We start from the raw sequence: 24,468 nt of genomic DNA, 5'->3' as shown, positions 1-24,468 counted from the left end.
AGGCCACACACACACCCCAAGTGATAGTTAAACATTTTGGCAAATTGGCCCATTGCCATAATCCCTATAGTTTTAGCAGTAGATTTGTTACCTTTAATTGTCGGTGCAAGCTATTTTTAGAGCCGCGGAGCAGAGCCGCGAGCTGCTCAGAGCTACGCTACGGAGGCTAATGGGATTTCTTGGTTTCCCTCATCAAACTCATCAAATACACAATCCAACAACTCCAAAACGCTCTGGTGGACAAGTTGTGACCTGCACATTCACCACGCTATGAGATAATAACAGAACGTTACCAGACAGAGTTGTTTTAGAGGTAAATTCATGCAAAACAGCTGATGCGCGTTCCCGTCGGGGGCGGTTTTTCGGCAAGCAGCCTGCTCTGCATTTCCCTCTAAAACAACTCTGTCTGGTAGCGTTCTGTTATTATCTCATAGCGTGGTGAATGTGCAGGTCACAACATGTCCACCAGAGCGTTTTGGAGTTGTTGGATTGTGTATTTGATGAGTTTGATGCTGAGGGAAACCATGAAATCCCGTAGCGTAGCTCTGAGCAGCTCACGGCTCTGCTCCGCCGTTCTAAAAATAGCTTGCACCGACAATTAAAGGTAACGAACCTACTGCTAAAACTATAGGGATTATGGCAATGGGCCAATTTGCCAAAATGTTGAACTATCCCTTTAACTATATGTTAGATTTTCATTTCATTTCTAAATCTAACCTGTGATATAATTTCAATTTTTTTTATCCATTTCAATCAGATCATGTTGTGTGTGAAGAGGAGTTCAAGTACGCCATGTTGGCACTCAACTGTGTGTGTCCAGCCACGTCCACCTTAGTCACGCTCTTGGTTCACACCTCCAGAGGACAGTGAGTACACACCACTGTTTTACATTGATTTTATAATACTATTTATGTTTTAGCATTTTTTTTTTGCAGTCACGTCTTCTTTTATTACTTTTGGAATATATTTATATTCACCTCACATCTCACTAAAACAAAACAGTACTCCATTCCTGTTGAAAAGTGTTGAAATGAAAAGCCATAGAATAAAACAAAGACGCTGTGAGCACCAAGTAGTGAATGGGTGGTGATAATTACGGGGGTTGTACTGATGTTTCAAGCAGACTGTTGTTCTTAATTAGTATCACAGGTGTCTTCAATCTCACCATCAGTCATTAAGCCTGTTTAATGAAATAGCTGCTCGGCATCATTGTGTGCACGGCACGGACACCATGAATAATGATGAAGAGGAGCTGTCCGAGGAGATAAAGAAGGTAAAATATTTAGCTGTGAATGGTCGAGGTGGAGGCCGGATGTTCCTGCGGCCACAGCGGCTAATATTATTAACAAGCTAATCTCCCTGGACGTGGCCATTAGAGGGAAATTAACCTCAGATTCATTGCACAGACGGAGAGTTCAAATGTTGGAACCAGAGCCAAGGAAAACTATGACACCAATGCAAATTGACCTCCAAGATAAAGATACGGCAGTGACTCGTCGTCCCCCATGTTTGAAAGTGAAACATAATGAGACTGATTGTTTGAATTTCGGCAAATCCCAGAGCGTCAGATCAAAACAAAGCTGGTGCTTTTGGCTAAGTCGCACCAAGTTCTATGTTCACAGAAGAAAAGAACACAATCCCCACTGTGGATTGACATGGTGTGTGTGTCTTTTAGTGTGTGTGGACTTACATTGCACAGGCTGCTTTGAATCTGCACAATGAAAGCAGCAGATGAGGGAACACGCTGCCCGGTATCAGAGAGCTCCGTCTCACAGGCAGGTCAAGGCTCCTCCTCCATCAGGTTAATGATCTCTAAAACATACATTCAATAGCAGCCGGGAAAGACCGGACCGCTCTGAAGAGATGTTTTATGAGTCCGAGTCTTAATCCCCCTTGAAAATTTAAGAGCTGAAACTCGCAGATGGCAAAGGGCGCCCATCAAACCTGAGAGAGAAACCGGAGCAGTTTGATCAAGAAGAAGAGTGGGCTGAGCAGCAGCAGAGGAGTGTCATTACTGTTATGAGCTGCTGAGAATGAGACAGGGGAAAGCCTTGCTCTGTCTACATTTTACCTACCTAAGCAGGTTTTTGAGCAGATAACAAGACATAGCCATTTAATGAGCTTTATTGATGCTTGTAGGTGGATTTTTATTACCTTTTAAAGACGTCAGGTAGTGAATCTCATTCGAAGAAAAGGGAACGCTTATAAAAAATAGCAACCTTGTTATGAATAACAATGACTTGGTTAATGTATTCGTGATCATGTCATACTTAAGCAGAGAATTGCAGTGTAGAGCAACTCTTGTTGAAATGCCAGCTAAGCTACGTAGCCTATTGACCCTGGATTCAGTTTGCCCTGACCCGATTTGAGAGTTACTGAACTTATTTTCAGTGGATCTCACCTTTAACTTTACTGATCAACAACTGAACTTGAGATTTAACTCAACCAGCGACATTATTTCTTCCTCCAGAGGAGCTCACCCCCCATGAAATGCTTTTATTCAGTAAACTTTCAATCTTCCTGCTAGCTGTCGAGCGCTCTTTTGATGTTTTTTAATCCTGCATTATTATTAATATAAGAGGAAAGTGACTGATATCCCTGCAGCAGAGTCTCCACAGTTATAAAGACTGGTCCTGGCTTTTTTTTTTTTTTTTTCCTTCTTCTCCGCAGAGCTGACTACTGCACTGTCACCACTGCAGAAACTTGTCACTGTCAAGTCGGTAAACATTACACTTGTTCTGTCTTAGGCTGGAAAGCCTGGCTGTGTCTTTCACGTTCTCTGCCAGGTGACGACTGTAGCCTCTTCGCTGTCCAATGTAACTCCCGTTATTTGGATTTACACTGGCTTGGGGCTGTGAAGGTGACAGGAATGCAAATAGACTTCTCTGTGGCAAGCGTTAAATTAAGTGTTAATTGCATAATTGATTAGGTTTTGAAGTACATCAACTGCCTAAATAAAAGGATGTCGTAGCAATTTCTCTTTAGTTCATTATGGAGACTCGGATGTAACAGCACAGGGTCTGAAGGTCATGAAAGGTCACGTGGATTTATAACTCTATGGGGAAATAAGAGCTATTGACTTTGAATTTGATTTAAAGGTGCTTTCTTTTGACTTGAAATGCCTCTTGAGTCATATTTGAAGTAAAAATTGAGGAATTGATGGCAGCCCACATATATTCTGAGGTCCAATTCAGGGCTGCTTTTTGCCAGCAGTCCACGGCAGAAGTGTAATTCCTCATGCTACTGTAATTCCAGGTAGTAAATATCCCGATAATGCTTTTTTCCAGGGAGGGGCAGCTGTCTCCAGAACAGTGGCAGAGGATGTACGGACGCTGCTCAGGAAACGAGGTCTACCATATCCGCTTGTGTGACAGCAAGTTCTTTGGGGAGTACGATGGAAAAAGCTTCACATACGCTTCCTTCCATGCCCATAAGAAGTTAGTAATTCAAGCTTTAACACTATAATAATATGTTATCTTATTATTACAGAAGCTATTGGTGTTTTTGGGGATTTTAAATCTTTCCTCCCAACGCGCAGGTACGGCGTGTGTTTGATCGGGGTGAAGAGGGAGGACAACAAGAGCATCATGCTGAACCCCGGCCCCCGCCACATCATGGCCGCCGCCGACACCTGCTACTACATCAACATCACCAAGGAGGAGAACTCGGCCTTCATCTTCAAACAGGAGGAGAAGGACAGCAAGGGTCTGCCCGTCACCGGCCTCTACGACGCCCCCTCCAGGCTGCCGGTGCACAGCATCATCGCCAGCATGGGTGAGAGGAAGTGTTAGAGAAGTAAAGAGAGGAAGGTAGAAGAGACAGTCTGTAGGTTTGCAGATATTTGATTGGTTGAAAGGTTTTCCTTGTAGGCAGAGAAAATGCTTTGCTCTTGATGTTTTATTCTAAATTGCACTCGCACTAATGCATTTCTGAAGAGCGGCTGCTTCGGTGTTTGCTGACTGTTACAGTATGCATGTGTTTGGTGTTTTTTCTTACATGCTTTTTTTTTACTTTAACGGCTCACATTATTGTGTTGTGCTTTTTCTTTGACCTATAAAAGTTGATCAGGCCACTTCATATGGTAAGTTTGTGCATGGCGCATCACATTTTCACACTAATTTGCTGCTTCTAAAAAATGTTTAACAATTTATAAGCTGCACCAAGAGTCTCAACTCAGGGAATTCATCCATCAGAGGCTGCTTTTGAAAACTGACTGGTTTCCAGCAGTGCAACTAGACAGGTATTCATAGAAGTGGATTGTTTGAAAGTCAACTTTTCCTAATTTAAAGGTTTAAATGCAGTGAGAAATGAAATTAAACACTGACAGGTTCAAACCAAGCTCTGTTAAACCTCACATTTTTGTGAAAACAAGTTATTTGTTAGTTATGTGTCAAGGTTGCTAGGTGCCTTACAACGCAACAGCGGGCACAGTTGGTGACGTACAGCGAAAATCCTCTGTAGACTTTCAGAGTGTACGACAGCTACTGTGAGCCACACTCTCAGTAGACGACAGCCTCTTAAGGATGTGGCCCCTGAATTGGGACACGGTTTCCTAATACGTTGTATAGTGGACTGATATTTAATTATTTGTACATATTTTTATCATATTTCAGACATAGTGTACATTCATACTGTGCATACATCATTTATCAGATGTATACAATGTATGTATGTATTGTACAGTATATGTCATACATCATATTAGATACTGCTGATATGATGTAGGCTGACAAAAACACAATATCATTACAGTTTGCACGACCTAGCCTGAGAGTACAATCACATGATTCAGAAAGCAACACATTTTCTCCTCAAGGTCAAACAGCTGAGCTCAAGAGGGAGATGGGAGCGAAGCTGCTGAACCAGCTAAACGCAGGCTTTATAACATCCAGTATGAAAAGGCCTTTTCCTGCACATGAATGTTGTGTGAGATTAAAAAAAAAAAAAAAGGTTATAAGTGTGCTACAGTAATATCCACTGTGGGCTTATCAACACTTGACGGTAAAAAAAAAGTGCTGTGCCTGCTGTTTCTAGAGTAAATGGTCTTCTTCTTCTTTTTTTCAACAACTTTATTTGTCCCCAATGTGGCGATTCATTTGCAGGAGTGGGGAGCATAAAACAACAAACAAACACAAAACACATATGACAACAATAAATGCAGATGTTAACAATCTAAAAAGCAATAAATAATTAATAAAATTAAAAACACTGTGCTGCTGCAGGACCTAAAATGCGCTGTGCAATAAGGTACCTCTTCCTCTTAGAGTTGAGGAGGGAGACAACTGGGAATGTTGCAGATAGATAGATAGATAGATAGATAGATGGATAGATAGATAGATAGATACTTTATTAATCCCAGTAGGGAAATTCAGGTGTCTCGCTCATCCAGACAATTAAAAACGCAGACCAGTACATACAATAATGGGACAATAACATAAAATAAAATAAATAAATAAACACAAATGAGGCAGTACAATACACTACACTACAAGTGGAGCTATAGAATACAATCACAGTATAAGTGCATGATAAGAACTGTATAAAAGATAAAAGACTGGATTATACACTGAATCAGTGTTACACTCAAAGGTCAGTTTTATATCGAGAATAGTGCTATAGTATTATTATAACCTTTATTTAAACCCGGAAATATATTGAGGAGCAACCTCATTTGCAATATAGCCGAGACAAAACACAAAACATTTGAGGACAAGACATAACAGAAAATGCTTGAAACATACAAGCATAATCCGAAATCCGAAATATCAAAAAGTAAAGTGACAAAGATAAATTGAAAACGGAGAAGTCTAGTTAAAAACAGAAGCAGCTGGAGGTAAAATAAGATGCAGTTATGGATTTAAATTGTTCTGAACTGATAAAAGTGTGGTATTGTACTTATAAGAATCCACTAATTCAATGTTCTGGTTATGTAGTACAGTGTTGACAGGATAAGATTGTCTAAAATCAATCGCCATGTGCCCTTCTACGTAGTTTCACGCTCTGTGGTTGTACAGTATATACGACAAAATAACGTCCTGTTGCTTTCAGGCACAGTAGCCATCGATCTCCAGAACCCCGATCCCCCGGAGGAAAGCGGCAAACTCACCTTGCCGACGGAGAACGGCGCCGGGAGCCGCAGACCGAGCATCGCGCCCGTCCTGGAGATCGCCGACTCCTCCGCCATCCTGCCCTGCGACCTCCTCAGCGACCAATCGGAGGATGAGACCAACCAGTCGGACGAGGAGGGCTCAGTGGGGTCGGAGTAAGTGACGTCGTTATTATCCGTGGGTTAACATGTCACCGTAGAGACCGTATTGTGACCCCCGTGGAGATTTGGTGCTTTTGTAGTGAACAATATGTCTTGTCGTGTGGCAGTAAAAGAAACGTGTTGTTCAGTCAGTGCGCTTTACTTGATTGATTTCACCTGCCCTCTTCTTTTTAACGCCTCGGTGGTTGAAGGTGGACAGATGGATGGGTTTGGGATAAGTGTGTTATCTGTGTGTCATGCGGTGATGAATGTGTACATCATGACGGGGGGACGGGGTCAGCAGTTTTACTCCCGGGGGGAGGCTCATCATGTTGTGCGTCCTTAGATAAATCCTCACCCCTTCAAGATAGTCTGAGGAATCGGTTGATCTCATCTTTACTCTCTTTCTCTTTCTCTTTCTCTCTGTGGTTTCATTAGACTGAGAAAAGTCCAGGATAGATCAGATGCTCGTTCACCCACAGAAGCTGTTTGAACCAGACATGAGTGGGTTTCAAAAAGCGGGGACATAACACACTTATTATGGCAACCCGTGGCTCTAGAGCAGTTTTCTCTCCTTGAGGAGTTTTCAGGAGGAGTGATTGAGAAAAACAACAAAAACCTCAAGGTCCCACAGTGCCACCGTGTGGTGATCTGTGGCTGTAGCTGCATTAGTAAACAAATCAGAGTCTTTTATTATTGGCAAACTAGAGAGGGCACTGTGGGTGAAATAGATAAGGATAATTGCAACTGACACATTACAAATCAAGGGACACACATCCAAATTGACACCAAAATGAGACACAATTAAAACTAAACTAAACTAACTGAGGGAAAAAAAATTGTAATTGTCGACGTAGTGTACTGGACTTGATCTCAAAACAGCTGCACAATCATAGTAAAATGAAAAGCAGGAATATTGTTGGTGATTATTACTGATGAAGAGGGATTCATTATGTGAAAACTTTTATTTCATAATGAATCAGCACATTTTGTACAGAGGGTTGAAACTGTGGGTGATACTTAACAAAAAGTCGATATCAGTGCAATATACCAGAGGGGTTCAACTCCACTTCTTTGACTTTTTACAATGTTGTTAAAGTTTGGTAGAACTTTTTTGTCTTTTCTTTTTCTCAAAGGCATTGTTTCTTGTTTCTTTTCCAGTTTTGTGAAGGGCTACCCTCCCAACTCGCCCTACATCGGCAGCTCTCCAACTCTGTGCCACCTCCTACCACAGAAAGCTCCGTTCTGCTGCCTTCGCCTCGACAAGGTGAATTCCCTCAGAGGAAGACAACAAACAAACAAAACAAACAGCACGAACATAAACCACAAAATCTTATTTTACAGGTCGTATCTCAACCAGATAATTTCCTAGAAACTTCTCTCATAATATCCTGAACATTAGCTGCTCCTGAGCTCTAAATTACAACGATGTTTCTGAGAGAAGCTGATTTCATTTAGTATTAATCATGAAGGAAAGAGAGAAAATGCTCTCTTATTGTTTCTTTGGTTTTCCTTATTTGTAGGTCATAATCAAATGTTGATATCCTTTTATCAAAAGACTATCTGAAAACATTACATTTCATTAATTCGATTTTTTAAAAAGTATGCCACACTCTGGTCTGTGAGAATTAGGTAGCAATAGGCTGTGCGTATGTGAGCAAAACTTGTGTTTTAAGTAAAACTAAAGCTTGATATTGATATATGTGTATGAGTTTTTTACTTACTACACAATTTCCTCCAGTTAAATACTGATATATTGTGAAAAATATGAGTATTCCAGGAACCTTGATATTGAATATGCGACTGCAGACATAAAGCACTGTCAGGAATTGATGTGAGCTAACCCGTCCTGTTGTCTGATGTCTCTCTTTGTGAAAAGGCTGACTGACTTCTGATTGAATTGTCTGTCTTCATCCATCCAGGGCTGCACACATAACAGCTTCGAGGATGCCAAGGCGTACGGCTTCAAGAATAAGCTGATTATAGTGTCGGCAGAGACGGCAGGAAACGGTCTCTACAACTTCATCGTACCTCTGCGCGCTTACTACCGGCCCAGGAAGGAGCTCAACCCCATAGTGCTGCTGCTGGACTACCCGTAAGACTTAGCTTAAACAGACCATTTAATATACTGTAAAGTAGACACAGGTTAAATAATCACATTAAAAACTCATAATAGAGTAATGTCTTTTATATTGTAGCTTCTAACACGTATTATACAGTACCTCCACCTATAATTATGTGCATACTATACAACAAAGATGAGACGGTATGCTAATTCCCCATGTGGTTAGCATATTGATAGGCTCAGCAACTAATAATAGACCTTTCTCATGCCCTCCTTTCCTAAATGTATGTCAACATCACTCTACAGTAATGTTGATATGCAGTAAAGAAGAATAGTTTTGTGTATTATTTCAGCATTTCTTATGGTTTGACACAGATTACAATCATCTGCTATCTACGATACAGGTGCAAGAACTAGCTTTAGTGGAGTGGGTACTGTAGTTACAGCTTGAAGAACATACATGTTATCTCTTGCCAACATTACTGTATGCCGGTTTGTATGTTGTAGCGCATCTGCATTCGTTTGTGGACGTATGTGGATTTTTAAAATTGCTTTGAGTGGAAAATTGGCACTATATCTTAGCTTTGCCTCCAAGATAAAGGAGAAATTGCTTTTGCATTATTCATAAACAAAAGTTCTCTCCTCATAAGATACAGTATACACGTGTGTGTGTGTGTTGCAGCGATCCACACACTGTTGCTGCTCTAAGTCACTGTGGGTTTCATTAACCTCGACCAGATCTTCAGCAAATCGCTGAAACAGATCAACTACAAAGACGAGACAGCCAAGAAAGTGACAACCCTCAGGAGTTTCCATAGCAGCCAATTAAATCCTCCCGTTTGCATCGAAGCATTGAGCCTCTGTTTCACCGCTTGTTGCCTTATAAGCCACCAATTGGTGTAGCTCAAACAAAAACCCTCCGCTGCCCTCATCAACTGAGAAACAAAAAGAGATTTCAGTGAATTACACAAACACGACGTCACGATGTCCCACGGGGGTTCGGAGACCATTAGTGTGAAATGTTCATTCATGATGTTTCCTGTTTCCCGCAGGCCTGACAACCACTTCTTAGAGGCCATTTGCTGCTTCCCAATGGTTTACTTCATGGCCGGCACTATTGATAAGTATGTTTTTGGAGTGTAAAAACCTGTTGTTTGATTATCTTAATTTGAGGATCATGTTCATCTCAGTGTATTTTTTTTTATTGCCAGCAAAGCAGATTGTCTCCAGCCACATTAAAATCTGAGAGGACATTGACTGCAGAGTATTTATATTGAGTGATAGAGGCTGATAATTGATAAGGCTGCTTTCTAGTCTTTAGGTTTTTTGCAGTGAAGTTTAAAAATTAAACAGCATGAATTATCCAGACGTAGAGACCAGTTTTAGAAATGTTGTGAAATGTATGAAGTGCACACACAGGACTGGGTTTTAGGAGCCTGCTAAATAGTTTAAAATGTGTGATTTAACTTAATTACTTTAAACCGTTAAAGTGTAGACAGTCATTGCTGGTAAAGATTCAACTCGTGTATAAACTGGGAGCTCAATAAAGTTTTGTTTTCATTGGCCGTATGACATAATAAACTTTTTTTTTTGTGATAACATTTATATTTTCATTTTCATTAAGTCAAACGAAAAAATATTTCAAGGTATACAATATGGATTCTCAGAGAAAGACAATTAGCCTAAGAACGCGTCATGGAAAAGAACATAGTGAGCGTATTGATAATGATAATAATGAAAATAATAATGAAAAAAATAAATAAAAGAATAATGATGATATAATAAACTTGTTTATATAGACATTCATTTTGTAAATGAAGATACAGCTTTCTTTATTTGTATCTGCGTTAATGGAGAAATTGGTTTAGTAGTTAGTAGTGATGCAGTTTACAATACATTGATTACATAGAAGAAATGCACTAAACTGACTGATGCTATTTGTGTTCATCTGTAATCTGGCAGTACTGACATATCAAACTGGCATCTCCTTTAAACAGCATTTTCAAGGTTAGGTCACGAATATATTAGCAAAACTGATGTGAGTTCTAGCACCACACCTGGCAGTAAGCGGATGGACATATTGACTAAGAGCTTAACTCAATGGAAGAACGACTTTTCAGAGTCTTACTACAGTAGGAAATGTAGAGAAGTAGTTAGTAGTTAATTGAATGCATTGGAGATAACAGGTTGAAGTTACACTGTTGTTATGGAGATATTTGCTGACCTGTTGCTGTGTTGTTGTTGTTTTGTGGATGCACCAGTCTGGACAACCTGCTGCAGTGTGGGATCATCTACGCTGACAACTTGGTGGTGGTGGACAAAGAGAGCACCATGAGCGCTGAGGAGGACTACATGGCAGACGCCAAGACGATTGTCAACGTCCAGACTATGTTCAGGTAACACAGAGTGATTCACTGTGTAGAAAAATAAACAGTAAATAACACTGACAGTGGATGTTTTATTTATGAGCTGAAACCACTGAGTTTTGGATGAAATGTGAATCAATTCTGCTTAATTAACTTCATCTAAGGGTAAATGTTTGTTTTGTTTTTTTGGTGTTTGCCAGAATAGAGAATGAGCTCATCTCAAAGACAAACTGCAGTTGCCAAATCTCTGAAGCTCCTATTTTATTTAACAGCTAAAATTAAAGACATTTATCAATGCCACGCCAGGTTTTCCCCTCAGCTCAAAGCGTTTCGTCTTTCCAGTGACACCCCTCCCTCTCTCCCTCTCTCCCTCCCTCCCTCTCTCTCTGTCTTTATCTCCGCCGCTCTCAGGTTGTTCCCCAGCCTCAGCATCATCACTGAGCTCACACACCCGTCCAACATGAGGTTCATGCAGTTCAGAGCCAAGGACTGCTACTCACTCGCGCTCTCCAAACTGGAGAAGGTCAGTGGTTGAAGGTCTGAGGAGGAACTGACCAAGATGATCAGTAAAATCTTCGACTTAGATTTGTTCATTTATTTATTTCTAGGATCCCCATTTGCTGAAGTTGTAACATTAGCTAATTCTTCCTTCGGTCCCCCATGCAATTAAAATCAAAGATTTACATTTAAGTTAAAGCAGAAGTAAGTGGTCCGGTCGTTTTCGCTAATGCTGCGTTCCAGGCAGGCTTTTGAAATCGTAAATTACAGCTTCAAGTCACAACTTACGACTTTGTAGCGTTCCAGGCAACCCACTCGTGTTTTTCCGACCTGTTTTACCGGTGAAAGTCAATATAACGGCCACTCGTAACTTCCGACCGGTGAACTCGTACCAGATTGAACTGGTACGACTTCATGGTCGGAAAAATACGAGTTTCCTTGAACGCACCATAACAGTCCTCGTCCCTACGTCACCACATTCACGGCGTTCCTTGGCTGCACACACAGCCCTGCATGCCGTTCTCTCTCCTCATTGGATAAAAACTGTAGGATACGATAAATGTTTTCTCCTCGACTCAGAGCAGAGCAGAGGGACTGAGAGACCCGTGTTTCAGTCCAAACACTCTATGTAAGTGATTGCTGTCGGAAGATAGAACTATTTAAGACTTATATTAACACAAATATATCACTTACTTCTGCTTTAATACATAATCACATAATCATGCACCTCATGTACACAAACAGCAAACAGTCGAGTCAAAACTTCATGATTAAGTACAGAGAATACAACAGACATCACATTACATCACCAGAACAGTTCAACCCTTCACAATTTCTTACAATAAATCATCCCACAGTACAGTATATGTCTTATTCATTACATTTAGTATTTATTTAAAGTGATAGTTCACCCAAAATTCAAATTTCACTCATTATCTACTCACCCTCATGTGGACTAAGGGCTGGGAGAAGTTTCAGAGTCCTCCGTGGCTTCTCTGAGTTACAGCGGGGCTCCGTGCAGCGCTGCATGTCCATATGGCGGTCGCGAACCGGGCTCAATTTTCTTCGTCCAAAAAGACACACCAAAAAACATCCAAATACCTCCATACTGCTCGTCTGTAATGTCACTCTTGTATTGAAGCCCCAACATGAGAAATTGTTCTGAAGAAAATTAAATAAGTCTATATTTTAAACTTGTTTGTAGTGGAAGCTCCCAGCACTGCTGCGAGATTTGGACGGACCAGGAAGGAGTGGAGTAAGGAGAATATTTCAATTTTGAGTGGACTATCCCTTTAATGGTCTCTTTCTCCCTTTTTTGAAAGTATGTTTTAAGTTAATATTTTTGATATAATTGGTAAATGAGTTCCATCCTGTAAAGGCTCTGTACATTACAGGATGTTTTAGAAGGTTTATTCTAGGTTTAGGTGTGTTAGGTGTGTTCACTATCTGATCTAAGAAATACTGTGGTTCTAATTAAAGTTGGAAGACTCGATTTTTAGTCTGTTTTTAACCAGAAGCCGTGTTAAATTATGGTGCATTTTTTAGATATGTGTGTGCAGTGAACAATTGAGAGCAACTCTAGCTTCTTTGTTATGTGCAATTTGATGTTTTCTAATGTCTCTTGTGGCTGTGGATGCGGATTATTAAGTAAGAGTTATTAGAAAGCAGCCACAAAAATGGTGTTGAAAATGGTTTGAAAGAGCAATAGTTAATCAAATAGAGACAGGGAGAAAAAAAAGAAGATATTTCATCATCTAGTTTCTCAATTTTTTTCATTTTTTTCATCTGTTTATCCAGATAGAGCGAGATAAGGGCTCCAACCTGGCCTTCATGTTCCGGCTGCCGTTCGCTGCAGGCAGGGTGTTCAGTATCAGCATGTTGGATACGCTGCTTTACCAGGTGGGAAAACTTCTTCTGGGGCTGAACGCTGGTTGATTATGGACGAGGTCAAGATAAGTACAGACCTGAGGGGGGGCACACATGTCAGTCAAATCTCTGAAATTTGTGCTGTTACTGTACAGTCGCCCAAAGCAAGTAAAGCAAAGAGCTGAAAAGTCTGTAATTGCTTTTTTTTTTAAACAGCTGCAAAGTCTGTTTTGTTTTGTTTTTTTTAGAAATGGTTGCTCATAAAAGGGAAATTATTATAATGGAGTGATAATGAACAATGCTCATATATGCAATGAAATAAAGACTTGATTTGCTCAGTATGTGTGGGGGAGCATACTGTGGGGAAAATAAGTATTTGATCCCCTGCTGATTTTGTAAGTTTGCTCCCCCACAAAGACATGGACGGTCTATAGTTTTAATGGTATGTTTAGAGACAGAATAATAACAAATACTCCAGAAATAATGTCATTATATAAAAGTTGATAAATGAATTTACATTTGATCAAGTGAAATAATGCGAAAAATCAACAGAGGGTTGAATACTTATTATTTTCCCCACTGTATATATGTACATTCATGTTTTAAACTAATTGCTGCTCGGCTGGATTTACTGGAGTTGAAAAGGTATTCATCACAGTCAATGTCTCTCTCTCTGTGTCGACAGTCCTTTGTTAAAGACTACATGATCGCTATCGCCAGGCTTCTCCTCGGCCTCGACACCACGCCTGGCTCCGGGTACCTGTGTGCTGTAAGTAGGAATCCTCCTGCACCTGAAACCTGGGATTTGAGTAAATGTATGTAACATATGCGTGTGTGTGTGTGTGAGATGTGCATCGACTGAGCTGTCGTCCCCTCTCTCCTCAGATGAAGGTGACAGAAGAGGATCTGTGGATCAGGACTTACGGCAGACTCTTCCAGAAACTCTGTTCCTCCAGCGCCGAGATCCCCATCGGGATCTACCGCACCGAGTCGCACATGTTCTCCAGCTCGGAGGCAAGTTCAGTTTGATCAGACGCTTTGGATCAGACGCCTGGCCTTGGCCTCGGCTTCAGCTTCAGGCTCAGGCTCTGCTTCAGCTTGGGCTTCTGCTGCATCTTTGGCTTCCCTCCATTTTTATATCTCTCAGGGATTTCCTCTCCTTTCTCACCTCCTGCTTTTATTGCATTTTTTTCATCTTCGTGTCATTTATTTTCTCCCCTTATCTTTTAGTTTCCTCCCTCCTCTCTTAAATTCACTTTCTGCCTTTCTTTCCCTCTGTTTTTGTATTTTTCCATTTTGCCTTTATTTCTCTTTCTCTCCTGTCTTTGTTCCACTGCCTCGCTTTTTCTGAACCTTTTTTTATGCATCTTCTGTTTGCTTCTGTTATTGTTTTCTTGTTTTTGTTTTTTTCATGTCTTATGACATTCATATGACAACAGGGAAGGAAATTAACTTTTTTTGTCTTGTGGTTATTAAAATCAGTTGTTTAAGTGGCTGGTACAAGAGACTAACTCACCAGCCATCAGCCAGAAATGTGCCTAAGCTGGCCGCTGTTAATTTCCCACTGTTAATTGTTTATCAAATATGAAATCCGTCATATTTTCTCTTTCACGTGCTGCCTTTTGAGGCTTTAATAATTTTGTTTGCTTTGGATGCCCCCCCATCTTTCATTGCATTTCTTTTTGTTTCAGTGCAAGGACAGTTATGCACAGGTAAGATCCAAACATGCTTTTTTTTTTAAATTTGGATATTTTAGTCCACATCTTTTGCTTAAAGCGAGCAAAGATGAAAAATGCTCTTTTGTTGGCATTTTTCTGGCATTTATAAATATCCAAAGTTCATGATTATAATTTCCTTATAAGGCAGGCCTCCGGAAATAGCACCTGTAAAATTAATGTCACATAGTTTTATGTATCTTTTGAAAAATGCAACTAAGATAACAGGATTAAGCCCGCCGTCACCCTGCTCTCCCAGTCTCAGGTGTCCATCAACGTGGAGCAGGGCGAGGAGCATCGAGAGCGCGGAGAGTCCTGGAAGGAGAAGACGGCCCACAGAAACTCCAGCTCCAGCGACCAGTCGGAGCATCCGCTGCTGAGGAAGAAGAGCATGCAGTGGGCGCGGCGCCTGAGCAGGAAGTCCAACAAACCGTCGAGTCGAGCCGAGCGCATCTCGCAGCAGAGACTCAACCTGTACCGGCGCTCCGAGCGACAAGAGCTCTCCGAACTAGTCAAGAACCGCATGAAGCACCTGGGCCTGCCCACCGTGGGATATGGTGAGTAAAGCAGCTGATGGTGTGACGCCGTGATTGGCTGATATGTAGAAGTTGACTTGTTAGATGTAACAGTTTCTATATGTAATACAGTAAATAAGACTAAAATACAGTAGAACTGATGATTAACAGTTATTTATTTGTGGATATTCTACTATATTCTACTAAAATGTGTAATGTTAATAAGTGATTATACAACTGAAAATGAATAATAATGAAAATTATGTTTGTTGCAGATTGGAGTCTCTGTTCATTAAAAACATTTGTGTAAGGTCACAGCAGCTCTGGTGGCAGAAATAATGAGTTCAGGCTCAGCGGGTGAAGCTGAAGAATTCTTTTCTTTTAGAAAGAATAAAATGCAAATGATGGTCGCTCATTTTCATATTCATGATCGTAGCCTGAGAAGATGAGCAGACCTGTAGCTGTGAGCTCGTATGGGTAGGCTGGACTTAAGGTCAGTGGGATGATCCTCTTTGTACCTCACAAGGGACAACACTGTTCTGTGTTTTTTTTTCATCTAGCAACAAAAGTCTTTTAAATTACTTACTTAATCTTGATTTTGATAATTGCTATATAAAAATTATTATCCGTATCTTATCAGTTATTACTCTAGTAAAGCTGATACACACAGGCACAGACTGAACATTTAGTTGATGGATAAGAAAATTATTAAAACCATTTTGATGGTGAATTTGTGTAGTTAGATTTAATCTGTTTGAGTTTTCGACTGTAAAATGTGTTTTTAATAGTGAATGTACAGTAGGGACACGTGAGTGCCGTTTTCCTTGAAATATTACTGGCTGAAAAATTGAGGAAGTCATTTTCCAGATTAATAATGTCAAATGGAGTGATAAAGGAAATTGTCTGCAGCAGACCTAATGACGCAAACTCACAAAACACTCTGGTTTTGCAACATTGAAACTGACAATTAGAGCGTTTTGAAACCAGTGTACTACCCCGAGAACAGAGAACAACGCGCGATTGATTTCCGGGCCACGGGCCTGAGCTCATTACAGCGGAGTTACATCTGTTTTTATTGCTTCATATGAGGAGCATGTGCTCTATGGGTCTCACAAAGACATCATTAGGACCAGAAGTTGCAGTCAGTGCACTCCATTTAGTTTAAGTTTTGAGGATAACAAGCTCCTCATTAGCTGCTCTGTTACCACCGGGCCTCAGTCCGCCTTAGGAAAGCCCACCTGGATAATGGGTCGTTCTGTGCCCCTGTTGGACTGTGAAAGGTGCAGGTGATTACATACAACCATAGATGTTTGTTTAGTGCAGTAGCAGTGCCAGGTTGCTGCTCTGTTTAACTTTAAACTCAGTAGAAAAAGCCATGCGGTGCTTCTTTACAGTAGCTCCACCCACTTCGGCTTTTCCCAGTCAATTAGATTATTTCTGCCACAAGAACAACGCTGTGCTCATGAAGTTTTATTTAAAACTCCAATCTGTGGTCCCAGTCATTCTGTGTAGTCATCAAGACGTGGTGCAGTGGGTCTTGATAGGGCAGATCATTAACATCACACCTCATCATCATTAACCTTCAGAAATCCTCATTTTTCTCACATCACAGTCACACTCATCAACCTGTGTGCCATAAATCATACACACCACCGTTCATCCCACCAGTCGTGATCATACGGACATGTAGATGTGAACACATCATGCATGAAGATGCAGGAGCACTAAACCTTTGTTTCTCAATTGCATTTTAACCACAGACTGTGCAATTGCCTGCATTCTTAGCTGCTCACTTCTGGACTTTTTGTTTCTTTAGTTCTTCTCTCCTCCCAGCTTCATGCTTAAAAAAAAAAAACCAACAACAAAAAGCAGAATCATGCTCCAGATGTGTTGCACACTTGCTAAATATAATGTAACGTGTCAATTAAATACGTTTCAGGAAGAACCTCAAAAGCCCAAGATCTTCCTAAGATCCATGAAAGTCAGTGAGGATTACTGCAACATGTGACAAATGAATAATTTGGAAGTGATTCTGTGCACACACCAATGCATGGCTTCTTTGCATCGCTATCACCTTTTTCAAGAGTTCTTTTCGAAACTGCAAATGCATTCGCTGCCTGCCTGATCTTTGTTTTCCCTTTTTTTCTTGTTTTCCCCCCTCTTCCAACTACTGTTCCTCTTCCTGCTTTCTCTCTCTGACTATCTGACTATCTTCCCCCCTTTTGGCTTGTAGAGGATGTTTCTAATCTCACTGCGAGCGATGTCATGAATCGAGTAAATCTAGGATATTTGCAAGGTAATTTGTGTGCTGTTTATAACTCATTTACAACATGTGAGTGGTTACCATCCTGTGGAGAAAGAGATTTTTGTCCTTTCACCAGCATCCATTGAAGAATAGCGAACGACTCACCACTAGAAGATATTTCTTTTCCTCACACTTTGCCTTATCTGTTATAGATACTCTACATTTTCTAGTTATTTATGAATGAACACATCAGGACATTGAAGTTAACAGTGAATGCCATTGCTTAGAGTTGCAGGACATTTCAGAGCATCCGTATACAGAGGGGACCAGGCCGTCAGGTTAGCTGGTTGATCACAGTACTGCAACTTTACTGCATGAGTGTGTGCGTGCGTGTGCGTTTTTGTGTACTGTACGTGTGCGTGTGTGTGTGTGTGTGTGTATATATGTATCCTGCCGGACTGAGTGGTAGATCAGCAGCCAATCTATCTCGCTCTACTATCCCTCTCTACTATCTCTCTATCTGGTCTTTTCTGCATTGTGTTCCCGTGAGGTGACGTCCCAGTTGGCTAGAGTACTGCAGGGCACAAGAGTATGGCTTCAAGAGTGGAGCGGAACATGTTATGTCTGTGGATGGAAGGCTACGTAGGTGTAGATTAATAATATCAACCTCACATATAAAAGAATAATGTGTCTCAGAGGTTTCCTGATGATATAGAGGAGGAGGAGAAGCTACGATGCTTCCTTCACCTCCATCTTGTCTCTTTTATTTCCACACTCCTAAGAACGTATTAATCACTTTATACAATGGCCACATAGTCACAGGTAAAAAGAGAAGCAGTGCTTAAAGGGATAGTTCTACATTTTGGCAAATTGGCCCATTGCCATAATCCCTATAGTTTTAGGAGAAGGTTCGTCACCTTTAATTGTCGGTGCAAGCTATTTTTAGAACGGCAGAGCAGAGCCGTGAGCTGCTCAGAGCTACGCTACGGAGGCTCATGGGATTTCTTGGTTTCCCTCATCAAACTCATCAAATAAACAATCCAACAACTCCAAAACGCTCTAGTGGACAAGTTGTGACCTGCACATTCACCACGCTATGAGATAATAACACAACGTTACCAGACAGAGTTGTTTTAGAGGCAAATTCATACAAAACCGCTGATGAGCATTCCTGTCAGGGGCAGTTTTTCAGCAAGCAGTCTCTGCATTTGCATCGAAAACAACTTTGTCTCTTGTGTATTTGATGAGGGAAACCAAGAAATTCCATTAGCCTCGCGGCTCTGCTCCGCAGTTCTAAAAATAGCTTGCACCGACAATTAAAGGTAATGAACCTACTCCCTAAAACTATAGGGATTATGGCAATGGGACAATTTGCCAAAATGTTGAACTACCCCTTTAAATTGTTATGTTTTTCTTAAAGTTTAAGGTAGTTTTTGCTAGTTAGAGTTTATTAACCTGTATTGTTGTCATGGCTTCCTGCAGTTTAATACAGTTTGTGCACTGATTTACAGAGAAGTAGGTGAACCCTTTGAAATGATCTGGTCTCCTGCATGAATTCATCATAAGTGTGTATATAAACTATTGAACACACACATTAAACATCCATAGTACTGGTTGGGAGAAAGAAGCCTTGGATTTATGGTATGTTCAGTTCAACTTACAGGGGTTAAGGTTCAGGATTTGTGTTCCCAGTTAGCTACGTCATGAGAAACGCTACCTAAAGTCGTAATTCCAACTTGGAAACTCGGAGGAACTTCAGTAACCTTGAACAGTGAATAAAAGCCGTACATGACAATGTTTATTAGACACTTAGTCTTGTTTTTGTGTCATTAAATTAGACATAACGTTTTAATAAACTACCACGTACTGTATTGTCAGGTGATATTAGCTAACGATGCAAACAATGGTTGACAAAACAGTTGCTTTTACAAACTCATGATTGAAATGCCCAACTTTAAAAGTAAATTGAATGCATCAGTGTACGTGGACAAACATATCTGTTAGTTTAAGCTCTGGGCTCCAACTCCTTTGTTTGAGCTGATTCTGTAGTAGATCAGTCATTGTTCTGCTACACGCAGCCACCCTGTCGTTATCCTTTCCTGTCCAGATACAGGATAAACTTAGCTAGATTCATTTCAGCCCCGATGATTTGGGAGCTGTCCAGACGAGTCCTCTGAGATCTCAGAGCTTCTTTTAAAAGGCAAAGTAGCTCCAACCTTCCTTCACCTCTGATCTTGTTTCATTGATTGGACTCCAGGTTTGGGAACTCCTGACTCCAATTAGCTTTCAACTTTCACTAAGGGGTTTACAGACCTTTTCCATCCTGCACTGTGAATGTTTGAATATGACTTTGTTAGATCCATCCGACCATATTTTAAAACAAATTCATACATGGAGACAGATTATTCCAAAGGGTTCACTGACAGCAGAGTGGTGGTTATCCTGACTGCAAGTATTAGGACAGAAAAACGCTTTTCACTGCACTGGCTTTGTACTCCAGCACACGGGATTTTAAATGAAACATAATCATAACGTTAAATCTTTAATTGGTACAGTTAAAGGTGTAAAAATAGCATCTTAAGGGCTGTATTTTTGCTGACATCTAGGGTTTTTACTGTAGTGATTTATAAGGAATTATAGATATTGTGTATAGACACAGGATTTACATACAGGCTGTGGTGTATGCTCAAAATGCTCTATATTTGGCTGTAAGACTTTTGCAGTAAAGATGATTTCTGGATCTTTAGGATACAATATCTACATATACTTATTAAGCAAAACATCAAAAGTCAACATATTATAAAACTTGGTCATTGTTTAGTATATCTTTTATCTGGATTTGACCTCATTTTAGTGATTGTTTTTATTTATTATTTTTATCTACCACATTTAAAAACAACCTCAGTTGTCCAAAGTGCTGCACAACATTTTGTAATCAAGTGTCAGCAAATATAAATGACAGTAAGAAACAACATAAATTACCAGTATAGATTAACAATAATAGTTAAAGGGATAGTTCAACATTTTGACAAATTGTCCCATTGCCATAATCCCCATAGTCATAAAAGTAGGTTTGTTACCTTTAATTGTCAGTGCAAGCTGTTTTTTGAACGGCGGAGCAGAGCCGTGAGCTGCTCAGAGCTAGGCAACTTGTCCACGAGAGCGTTTTGGAGTTGTTGGATTGTGTATTTGATGAGTTTGATGAGGGAAACCAAGACATCCTGTTAGCCTCCAACCGTAGCGTAGCTCTGAGCAGCTTGTGGCTCAAAAAAATAGCTTGCACCGACAAATAAAGGTAACGAACCTACTGCTATGACTATAGAGATTATGGCAATGGGCCAATTTGCCAAAATGCTGAACTATCCCTTTAACTATTATTGTTGATCTATATTGGTAATTTATGTTGTTTTCTTACTGTCATTTATATTTGCTGACACTTGATTACATTTATGTTGTGCAGCACTTTGGACAACTGAGGTTGTTTTTAAACGTGGTAGATAAATAAAAATTTGAGTTGAGTTGTTTGATGTGTAAAACCTGATGTGCTGGATCACAGAGCCACAACAATGAAAACACTGTTTAACTGCATCACACTGTATACGGTATGTGTGATTTATTTTCTTTAAAACACTTCTCCACTAATGTTAAATGAGTATTTCCTGTGGCCATGGTATAATCTATACTTAATACACTGTAGTCTGCACCAGCTAATTGTGGATTAGAGGAGGGAGGAGACAATTGGTACAGTCATGAATCCTGCCGGCATCTCTTCTCTCCACTCACCACTGTTATAGGGTGTGTTTTGTTTTTTTTAGTGTTATTGATTGTCCCAGGTGATGATCCAGCTGCAGGTCGTCCTCTTCCACTCTCACACTCCCGATGTGTTCTGCTTCACTCTCAGTTTGGTTTGAGTCGCTCTGCGTTTTGGTCCAGTCTGACGGATGCTGGAGCATGTCCTCTGTGTCTGTGGGTGTGTCACATGTCACTCAGGGAGGGGGGGGCGGGGATGTGTTTCTTGTTTTTTTTTTGTTTTTTTTTGTGGGGGGGGTGGGTAGTGGGTACGGACGGGGATGCTGAGTGTCGTCCGTTGGCATGGCAACCTGCCGCCCGCCTCACCAGCCTGTTGGTCCAGTGTGGAATGCGCAGGATGATCGACATAAAAAAAGGGAATGCGATGGAGATCGATATGTTGCGTGGCCGCGGACGCTGTCTGCATGCTGGCTCCGTTATTATTCTGAAGCTGCGCATGAGGTTTCCTGTTTGAGTCAGCAGGCAGCATGGGCCGCCCTTCTCCCCCCCCTTTAATGCCACACAAGTGCCCTGTCAGTAACGGTTAGCCCTTCTCTCTCTTCCACCCCCCCAACCCCGCCCGCCCCCCCTCGCCTGGCTTTAAAAAAAAAAAAGGGCCACAAGCAGGTGGGTTGTCATGGAGACACATGTTGCCCTCCTTTGCCTTCCTTTGTCCATCACGCAACAACAACGCAAGTACTGTAGGAGCCACTGCCACAGAGAGAGCACACAACAACAACAACACCAACACCCATACATGCAAACAAACACACATACAGACATGAATAACACACACATTCGTACGTACACTCACACACACACACACACAGAGTATCTGGGGAATGACTGTTAAATCGATTTCCTCTTATTGATTAAGACTTTCATCAAACACTGTGCAGAATAGTTTCCATAGTTTATTCAGTTACACTGTGGATGCAATGAAATGATATTGTTGCAACTGTTGATGTGTGTATAACAGATTTAATTTAATGCACAAATAAAATGGCGTCCAATGTAAATTTTTCTAAGTTGTGCTGTTGCTAAATAGACAGGATTAGTATGAACAGCTGTTCACTTAGCAGTGTTGTTTATATGATGAAAGGTCATTATACACTCTCTGAGCAGTGCTACTTCTTCAGGGCAACACTGGATACTAATTAGTTTTATAAGGTCAAGAGAGTTGCATGCTAACTTAAGGAGCCGACTGGTTTTCTTGACAATTAGCAAAAAATAGCAATAGCAAAACTTAAAAAATATCTCTAAAACCAGTTAATTTGTTGATGTTTTGTTTTTTTTAATTAAGAGTAATGTATTACAGAATATACAATAGAACAATCTGTCAAAATAATCAATATAAATCATCTTGGCGGTACAGTTTTTAATAGCCTAATAGAATAATAGATAACTGACTGATTTACTGTCACTGCAGTTTGGATTACAAATGTGTTTACTACTGATGTCCGCAGCCTGCTACATACAAAGGTTACCGTTAATTAATGAAACCATTTGTAGCTACATTAAAAACAGATCCAAAGCAAATGACATTATTCCTATAGATATATGTTAGTATAATGTTGCATTATTTTACGTTTATGAAGGCAGATGAGTAACAAAAAAAAATCTGTAAACAGTAAAAATGTTCTGCTGGGTTCATATCTTGTCTGCCATCCCATCAGTGACCAAACTACTGCACATTCAGCTCTTTGTTTCCCTTTTAAAACCGTACTGTCAGCTTGATTGATGTCAGCAACGTGCGCTCTCGTTTTAAAAGAAATGTGATCGTTAATCATAATCAACAGTTGTAACAAGCATCTCTCTTCACTTTACAGCCAGTCTAGGAAAAGAGCATCATCCCCACCACTAATTATGTCAGATATTTGAACCACTTGGTCTTATTTCTGTATGTGGGTTACTCTGCCTTTGTCCTCACTTGAAAGGTTGAAAGTGGTTAGAGGGCTCATTTCCTGGCTGATGTACTGTTTAATGGGGGGGAGGACGAGGGAGGGCTCCAGAGCGGCTCTGAAGGTCTTTTCTATCTCTTCTTACAGACGAGATGAACGACCACCAGAACACGTTGTCCTACGTCCTCATCAATCCTCCTCCTGACACCATGCTGGAGCTCAATGACATCGTGTAAGAACCAGAACAGAAGAATATATTACTGTCTTCATCTTTTATTTCCTTTTTCTTCTTTTTTTTACATTTATTCACTGGACTTTACTTTGCCTTTGCCGTGAGAGTGTTAGTTTCCAGCCTCATTTCAAGAGTCGGTTGCCGTTTCATTTCACAGTGTAATTTACTGTTTGAATTAGAGATGTGGGCAAAGATAGGAGGAGAGGAACAGGCCATCAGAGGATACAGCAGTTACACAAGAGCATATCTCTAAAAAGGTTGATAATTGCAGGAAGGGCACACATTTTTACACAAGTAGACAAAAATACATTGTGTTTAAATTTGTAGTGAGTCTGATGTTTTAATAAATAAACCAAATTGTGTACCGTACTGACTTAAATATAAGACCCTGATTATCAGAATGAGAAACTGATTTATTGCCAGGTAGTTACAGTACAACTTAATTATACAGCTACGAGGAATTTCCTTTGGTGATTGGTGACAGGCAAGGTGTATGTATGACATATACTGTAGTAGCACAAGACAGTAATACTCACATGGACGTAATATACGGTATATAAATGTAATATTGTAATATGATTAAATACTAATATATTATTACAATCATAATTTACAAATATACAATACAATAAAACTGTCCACCATGGTGGAAAATTGCCTTCGGCTCACGGTAAAAACAATACGAATTTCATTAAAAACACAGTTAAATATATGAATGAAAAGTTAAGGATACAGTTAGAACACAGTTAAACATAAAATAAATAAATAGGAAAAGAAAAGAAGAAAAAAACAATGTAGGCATTATGGTAGCAGTGGGGGAAGAAGCTGTTTTTGTGCCAAGAGGTTTTGGTCCTGATTCACCGCAACTATAGAAAAAATGTAAACAACAGCCCCTTCCCTTTTCAAAACCTTTCAAACCTCCACTTTTGTAAGACTTAAAATATATGTCCGTATTATATTTGAAAATAATAAAACACACTGAGTAAGCGAGGTCTTTTTGGACTTACCATCTCTGATACATTATATTCT

General features: G+C 40.3%; 1 protein-coding gene across 1 annotated transcript in view; it reads left to right on the top strand.

Moving 5' to 3' along the window:
• The window catches only part of LOC310991924 (potassium channel subfamily T member 1-like), a gene marked incomplete at its 3' end in the record, with an annotated part of 79,893 nt that overhangs the window by 54,678 nt on the left and 747 nt on the right, over positions 1-24,468 (top strand). Inside the window, exons 17-30 of the mRNA XM_083979852.1 lie at positions 758-866; positions 3,288-3,437; positions 3,539-3,774; positions 6,049-6,262; positions 7,409-7,514; positions 8,170-8,342; positions 9,365-9,436; positions 10,574-10,708; positions 11,090-11,205; positions 12,978-13,075; positions 13,728-13,811; positions 13,928-14,056; positions 15,017-15,314; positions 23,355-23,439. Of these exons, the coding sequence (XP_083835978.1) occupies positions 758-866; positions 3,288-3,437; positions 3,539-3,774; positions 6,049-6,262; positions 7,409-7,514; positions 8,170-8,342; positions 9,365-9,436; positions 10,574-10,708; positions 11,090-11,205; positions 12,978-13,075; positions 13,728-13,811; positions 13,928-14,056; positions 15,017-15,314; positions 23,355-23,439 (2,005 nt within the window). The remainder of the gene's footprint in view (positions 1-757; positions 867-3,287; positions 3,438-3,538; positions 3,775-6,048; positions 6,263-7,408; positions 7,515-8,169; positions 8,343-9,364; positions 9,437-10,573; positions 10,709-11,089; positions 11,206-12,977; positions 13,076-13,727; positions 13,812-13,927; positions 14,057-15,016; positions 15,315-23,354; positions 23,440-24,468) is intronic.

This window comes from Trachurus trachurus (assembly GCF_905171665.1).
Source record: "Trachurus trachurus genome assembly, chromosome: 9".
NCBI classification, from domain to species: Eukaryota; Metazoa; Chordata; class Actinopteri; order Carangiformes; family Carangidae; genus Trachurus; species Trachurus trachurus.
The sequence above is the reverse complement of the archived record's forward strand: the minus strand, read 5'-3'. Positions and strand labels throughout refer to the sequence as shown.